The 7,402-nt window shown below is 36.1% G+C and overlaps 2 protein-coding genes across 2 annotated transcripts in view; one reads left to right on the top strand and one right to left on the bottom strand.

Annotated features, from left to right (window-relative positions):
* Nucleotides 1–2,040: 2,040 nt before the first annotated feature.
* Nucleotides 2,041–5,825, top strand: LOC104826877 (probable mediator of RNA polymerase II transcription subunit 26b). The gene is made up of 9 exons (XM_010559811.2): nt 2,041–3,237; nt 3,380–3,448; nt 3,570–3,652; nt 4,110–4,162; nt 4,286–4,410; nt 4,553–4,583; nt 4,681–4,949; nt 5,042–5,123; nt 5,221–5,825. The coding sequence occupies exons 1-9, from the start codon at nt 2,716–2,718 to the stop codon at nt 5,319–5,321; spliced, it is 1,335 nt and encodes a 444-aa protein (XP_010558113.1). The 5' UTR covers nt 2,041–2,715; the 3' UTR covers nt 5,322–5,825.
* Nucleotides 5,826–6,323: 498 nt separating this feature from the next.
* The window catches only part of LOC104826876 (hydroxyacylglutathione hydrolase cytoplasmic), a 2,646-nt gene continuing 1,567 nt past the window's right edge, over nt 6,324–7,402 (bottom strand). The window contains exons 5-7 of the mRNA XM_010559810.1: nt 7,109–7,222; nt 6,843–7,019; nt 6,324–6,603 (exon numbers count right to left, since the gene is read on the bottom strand). Coding sequence (XP_010558112.1) covers nt 6,529–6,603; nt 6,843–7,019; nt 7,109–7,222 — 366 coding nt within the window. The 3' untranslated portion in view covers nt 6,324–6,528. The remainder of the gene's footprint in view (nt 6,604–6,842; nt 7,020–7,108; nt 7,223–7,402) is intronic.

Genomic DNA, 7,402 nt, shown 5'->3' with positions numbered 1-7,402 from the left:
AATGTAAGGGACCCGCCCCTTCCAATGACGTGGCGGCTATGGACCGTCCGTCATTAATCCCGACGTGACGGTGCTGTCAGTTTAGCTCTGATGAGATACATGCCACTGCCGACCACCACAACTTTGACTTTTATTACTTTTGTTGATTTTATTGTCATTCTTAATGTTGTAAAACATTTGAATGATAAGTCTTAACAAAAGATAATTTCAAAATCTTTGATTCACTAATTCAATAAATTTATGGAAGATCTAAAGATGTATTATAAATTTATAGTATGTGAACAGAATTAGTTTGTGGTAATAGAAGTATTCATTTTATAAAGAATAAATAATAAATAATCATATTTATTAACATCAATAGGTTTAAAATATTTTAAGTCTTGTGATCACATAAACTTCTCTCTTTTTTCCATCTAATTTTTGTTATGGTAATGAAATTTCAATAAAGCGATGCCAACAAAAGTGATTATCACAATAATTGAAGCTCATTTGCTTTATATCCTTTTTAATACTTTTAATTAAAGATGGAGATGGGATGTGAGTAATTTTACTACCTAATTATAACTACTCAACAGCAGTTAAAAAATTCTTTTATAGTTATTATAAAAGAGACTACCAAAAATTAACAACGAAAGTAACAATGTCTCCTCACATCAACTCTCTTAGGAAATAAAATAATCTGACCCTATTTTATCTCAAATGAATTTACCACAATTTAAACTTCCCCAAATAAATAGATAATTTTGCAAAATACAGTTATTTTCAGGGGAAATTCGAATTTTAAAACTATATATGTGGTAAATACATCCAATTTATAAGAATTTAAAAATCTTTATTACAACAGTTAAGGGTTTTTTCAATAATATTATCTATTTTAAAAACACAATGTTATGAGCAATGGATATTTATTTATTTTTTATGAGTCTGATATAAAGATATCTTTTTCACCATATAAGGAGATAAACAAAAATAATTTGACACAGAATTACTATTCTCTCCGTTTCAAAATATTTATAGTTTTAGATTGTTTTCTATGTTTCAAAATATTTGTAGTTTTACATTTTCAAGATTTTTTTATAATAATTTCTAATTTTATCCCTACCAAATTCCAATACATTAGTAATGATTTTGCATTGTTTTTATCATCGGATAAGGTTATATATGACTTTTGATTTAAAAAAATGTGAAACAATAAAAAACAACAAATATTTTGAAAGTGAGCGAGTAAAACAATTTGAAGGTTTCCAAAAAATGGGAATAAGATATTTCTCCGGAAATGTTATCTGCTGTAGACTTAATTTGTCATTATATATATAAAGGCAAAATTAAATGGCGATTATTGTTAATTAATGAAACGATCAAAATAAATACCCCTAGTAAATAAAGAACAAAAATATTTTTGTTAATTCAGTGATGGGTAGTGATCCACTGGTCCCCAAAAACCTCTCCTAAAAAATGATGTCATTGTGTCGTTTTCTTTCTCAATTAAGTATGTCTATAAAAATAAAATAAGAAAAATGAAATAAATATAACTATTTAGCAGTGATTGACATTTCTGATTTCGGTTTGGTTTTTTTGAATTGGTTGATTTTTAATTTCATATAAATATATTTATTGGTCTTTTATATGTAAATTGAAATAGGTTTAAAATATATTTGAATTGAAGTTTTATGTTAAGAATTTTGATCTTTATTATTATTTTTTCAAATTATTTTCATTCTATTTGTTTTTAAGGTAAAAGTTACAATTAACTAATTTTAATACCGAATTATATTTGTATATTGTTTTGTTACTTTTTATCTTATCCTTGTTTGTGCTCTTAGTAAATAGCCATATTGGACCGACCAGATCAAAAGGAAACCGTAAAGAATATCCAACTACACAAAAAAAAAAAAAACCCTTTTACCAAACAGACAGATCATACAGAGAATGAGATAATAATAATAATAATAATAATAATAATAATAATAATAATAATAATAATAATAATAAAATTTATATTTCTTCGAGAGAGAAACCCTGATTTTATTTCTAAAAAAAGGAGATTTCTTGCCGATTCGAATTTACATGGGTTCGAATGACAATGTAACGACAACTGTTTCATGTTGGGTTTCTTGGGTCTGAGGGTTTTTTTCTTCGTGTTCCCTTAATTGATTCAAGTTTTCATTTTTTTTCTCTGGAAAATTCTGGATCAACTTTCTGGGAAAGTTTTGTCAGATTCTCAGGGCATGGAGGGAGAAGGAAAAAAATTGAAGGGCAAAAAAGAAAATCCGCAGAACCATCAACGGATTCTTGTGACCATCAGTATCGGTTCGTTCGATGGCCAGTCTTGTCGAGAATCCATTTGATCATCGCTAAGGGAATAACATAAACTTTCTCTAGATGTACTAAAAACCTAGATTTTCTGTTGGATTCGTGGTAGCAAGGCATTGAAAATCCCGCGGATAGATTTTTGTGTTCTTCTCTAATTTAGTCTTCTTCTTCCTCGTCTCTCACCCGATTCACCAAAAAAAAATATTGGGAACTCGTTTTTTTCCTGCGAAGTGTTTGAAAAACATCGCTTTTTCGCGTCTCGAGATTTTCTGGTGTGCGGGGAAATTCAGCGGGGGATTCCATTAAACTTTCTGGGGTAGCTTCAGTTTCCAGGGAAAATCGAGTTGAATCCGATTTCTGGATCCGAAAATCGGGTTTGAAATCGATTTTCCCCCATCGTCGATGACGAAAATGAAACCATCGGGTTCATTGGATAGCTGGAGAGACTATTTCCGACGAGCAGATTCTGATATCTTCGAGATCATTGATCATGCAATCATGGTCGCTGCCGCAGATTGTCCGAAAGGGTTCAAGTCCCGGAGAGACAAAATCGCCGAGCTTCTCTTCTCTTGCAGAGTGAGCAGATGCAGCGGATGCGACCATCTCGAGCTGTCGGTTCCCGGAAACGACGGTGGAGACAGGGAGGATTACCGCGGCGGAGCAGTCGCCGTCGATGGTGGTGACGACGACGACGACGGCAATTATTTTGATGGGTTTGCAGCTGGCGGTAGTAAGGAGAGTAAGGCTAATAGTAGCAGAGGAGATAATCATATCGACGAGGCGACAAATTTGAACAACAATCAGATTATCAGCCATTACAGCTATGGCGAAGCTGAAGCATTGAGCGATGAGATTGAAGAGACAACTGTGATTGTTGGGGAGGTCACGAGGATCAAAGATATCTTGCTCAACGGTGAAGATCAGGTTGTTCCTTTTGTTCAAAGAGTTAAATCAAATTCTGCTGTCTGATCCTTTGTGTTGGAGTTTTCGATGATTGGACACTTGTTCTTCGTGTTTGTAGCAGCTTTCTGATTGTTGTGTTTCGGTTTTTATCCTCTTTTCGCAGCCAAAGTCTGCACTTTTCGAATCCCTGAGGAAGCTCCAGTTGATGTCTTTGAGCGTGGATGTTCTAAAGGTTTGTGTCTGGTGCTTGTCTTTACAACGTTTGATCTGGTACAAGCTATTGATATTGATTCTCATTGAGCTTTGGAGCTAATAAATATGGTGGAAGTAATCGGTGGTTTGCGCTCTTACAGGCTACCGAAATCGGAAAGGCTGTTAATGGCATGAGGAAACATGGGTCTGATAAGATTCGCCAACTTGCAAAGACTCTCATCGCGTATGAGCTTTCATCTCTCTCTCTCTCTCTATGCATTCGGTTTCCTTCCGTGCTTTCATGGCCGCTTGAATCATTTGCCTATGTCGAATACCGCGAAAGATTTGGAGAGAGTGGACCCCTAGTTTTCGTTCATAAACCCTACCGATTCATTTTCTCGCCGCCTCATATGTTTTTATGATATTTCCAACTCAAGATATGGTAAGCAATTTGGAGGTATTCAAAAATCCTTGGGAAGTTTGTAGGAACAAATCAGAGAAAATGGTAACATAGTAATGCCGAAACTTAGCCTGCGGTAGCATATCATGTGTCTGTCTACCGACCATCTCTGATTCAGTTGATCATATCCCTCTTCTTCGATTATATATTCAGAATTCTGTTGGCTGATTCGTAGATTCCTTAAGGATGTCTAAATCCTCAGATGACATTTTAACATTTGGTGTTTCTTTTGGTTGTTCAGAGAGTGGAAAGAGCTGGTGGACCAATGGGTGAATACCACCAAGGAAATAACTGGTAACTATTCTCTTTCTTTCGGTTCCAATCCCACTGTCGGGTAGCTTTTCATGTCGTTCTCTTCTTAAGCATCTTATCTTTACTCGGGGTGATGGTTCTCGGTTCTAATTTCCGCTTCCTCAGTTGCTGGAGGCACGCCGGAATCTGCAAACCCGTCTGTAGTTGATGAAGAAGAAGGGCTTCCCTCTCCTCCAATGGATGAAGGAGCTCTCTTCGCTACCGGACCTATTGGATTAGAACTCGGACAGGTCTATCTATACACATGCCCTTAAGATTTAGACTTTTCAGACTGTAGATTTTACTCTGTTGATAATAAACTAGCCTCTTGGAACAAAGGACTGAAAGATACATTCTTTTGCTTGTTTTTCACATCGGTTTCGTCGCATGAAGTTCTTCGATGGGATGGATGACTTCGATGGAAGTGAGTTGAATGCCCTCTTCTTGTCTTTGATGTCATGCTTATCTTTTTGGTTCTTCACTTGAAATTACCCTTTGTCTCGACACTCATGTTGTTTCAGATCCTCGGAATTCCGGAGAATACAATAGAAAACCACAAAATATCGTGAAGAGGAGACCCGAGATTACAAATGAAGTACGCCCAGTCGCCAAGGACAAGAGTAAACCAATGCTGAGACAAGAAGCTCCTGTGAGATCTATTAAACCCGATGGACCGAGAAGAACCCTGAAGCAAAGTATAGAACAAGGGGCAAGGAACATAATGCCATGTATTAAAAAATCCAAAAAACCTTCGATCCAAAAGCCGAATGTTCCAGGAGCTCAACAGGAGGTGAATGTGGAAACAAACTATTTGTTTTATGTAATATCGAGTTAGCATGTTCGAATGTGTAAGATCTTGTTCTTGTTCTTGTCTTTCCTCAGAAACTCAAGGGTCTGGACGAAGACGCAAAGTTTGAGTTCACAAAGAGGAAACTCCAAGAGAGCTACCAGCAACATGAGAACAGTTCGTTCCCTTGAAATCTCATCTTCATCTCAAAGTTTCAAACTTTCCTTAGACATTGGAAGACTGATGCAAGCAAAGTTTTTAAATTTTTAAACAGCCAAGAGGCAGAGGACGATACAGGTGCTGGAGACAATCCCGAAGCCGCAACCGAGAAAACCCGGGATGAACCACCGGAATTGGGCAAAAGCTCGAAGATAGGCAGGAGTTACCCTCTCTGTGTCGTAAATTCTCAGACAGTAAAACAGATTTTCGTCGAAGCCTGTCTTGGGTTCTCATCATTTATTGTCAGCATTACCAGAAGAATCAAAGGAAGACACTGTATACATCACAGAGTAACCATTTTAACATTCTGATCCCAAGGAGACAGGAACAAGCAGAGAGCAACAACTGATCAGAAACACTCTGTTTTTGCTGTCTGGAGTCACCATTGCAGATAGGGTAACTTCTGTAGTTTTTTTTAAAAAATAATTTTTTCCTTCTTTCCTATACATCCGGTATAGTCCCGGTCCGGTCCGGTCCGGTCCGGTTTGAGATTCGAAGACAGATTACGAGTTGACCATCTCTGCACCCAACTTGACGGGCAAGCAAACCACGTGATGGTTCTGGGGAAGATTTGCCAAAAGATTATTAAATTTTTAATAAATTATAAACTTGTAGAGAGATTTCTGTTGGTCAATGTGAAATACATTTTCATTTACATTTTTTTTATAATCCAATATAAATAAACAAACAAGTTTGCTTTTGATTTAAATACAGTGGGTGATGGAGGAGGAGGAGAGAAGGTGGATATGCTAACGTGTACGAATAAAAAATTAATTATGACACTTCCATAACAATTTATCAAATCCCAAAGGTCATAACAAAATTAAATCAAATCAAATAATATTCGAATCATGGATATAATTAAAAATTATTAATATAATTTGGTTTAAATCAAATTGAATTATTAATGATTTAATTCAAATAAACTATATTTTATATGACCGCCCTAAATTTTTCATTTTAGTATTGCAGACTTTTTTTTTTCAAAAAAGAATTAATTGCCAACAGGGTAAGAATTGGTTTCGGATTTGTATACGAATTTATTAGTTTAATTTGTTTAATAAACTATATATCTATAAACACGATTATGTTTTAAGAATTGATATGACAACCCCAATTTTTTTATGAGTCTTAGGATTTTTTCTCCAAAAAAAGAACTAATTGCCGACAAGAAAATATATTTAAGTCCCAACACGCTTAAACAACATACATCGGTTTTAGCTTGGCACCGGTTTGACAAACCGGTTAAAGGATGTTTAATTCAAACATCGTACCAGACGTCCATTAAAGCGTCTCTCTCACATTACATAACCAAAGCTTTTGCTCAATGAAAGTGGAGATGAAAGCTGAAGCTCACAACATTTCAGCCCTTCCAATGATCCTTCATTTTCCGAATTTCTCGGAGCACTTCAATGGCCGTCTGGCAACCAACCTTCTCCTGCACAAATCGGTAGAGAAATATCAGACCTGATAGATGAAATATACTATGCCGAAATTATGCAGATTATAAGTTGGGGAATATGACTGGAGATTTTCCAGGGTTTACTACTAACTAACCAAAGATACCATCTTTGAAAGAACACAAGTTATCGAGATGAGTTCATGACATGGAGATTATTTCGGCTATTCGACCCGTGCCCACCCCTACATGGGCATTGGAGGGAGGAATTCAAGAACCTGTATCTCCGGATTATCAACGCGCATAAAAGGGTTTGTTTCGAGCTCTTCCTCTATAGTCGAAGGGATTGTGGGTAGACCAGCCTGGACTTGTCGTCGTGCCCATGACAACTTCTGATGTATCTTCTCATTGTCTGGTTCAACCGTCAGAGCGAACTCCAGGTTCTTCACCGTGTACTGAGAGGATTTGTAAGAAAATGTTAAATTGAGTTCTCCATCTCAAGAATCAGTAGTCGAAACATAATTTACAATCGTAGTTGTTTTACCTCGTGACCGCAGTAAATTTGCGTCGGTTTGGGCAATGAAGCCAGAGTTACACACAATGACTGGTGCATCTGTTCAGCTGTCCCTTCGAAAAACCTTCCACATCCAGCAATGAACTGTATATAATTGAAGCAACTCGCTGTTTATATGGATGGCAGACTTTCTTATCGGGACTTATTTATAATCATTATCAAACTTTTTGTACTGCTGCATCGTATAGAGGATGTTCAAATGATAAGAATGAAAGTTTGAAATACAATAGGTTTTCCCTATATTTGTCAAAAAAAAATAGAGTA

Source organism: Tarenaya hassleriana, unplaced genomic scaffold (assembly GCF_000463585.1).
Source record: "Tarenaya hassleriana unplaced genomic scaffold, ASM46358v1 Cleome5, whole genome shotgun sequence".
Taxonomy (NCBI): Eukaryota; Viridiplantae; Streptophyta; class Magnoliopsida; order Brassicales; family Cleomaceae; genus Tarenaya; species Tarenaya hassleriana.
The sequence above is the reverse complement of the archived record's forward strand: the minus strand, read 5'-3'. Positions and strand labels throughout refer to the sequence as shown.

What these genes read in the sequence shown, in the direction of transcription:
- LOC104826877 (XM_010559811.2), top strand. Translation starts at nt 2,716, where the DNA reads ATGACGAAAATGAAACCATCGGGTTCATTGGATAGCTGGAGAGACTAT. An exon ending in TGAGCGTGGATGTTCTAAAG is followed by an intron (nt 3,449 to 3,569) that starts GTTTGTGTCTGG and finishes GCGCTCTTACAG; the next exon opens with GCTACCGAAATCGGAAAGGC. An exon ending in CTACCAGCAACATGAGAACA is followed by an intron (nt 5,124 to 5,220) that starts GTTCGTTCCCTT and finishes ATTTTTAAACAG; the next exon opens with CCAAGAGGCAGAGGACGATA.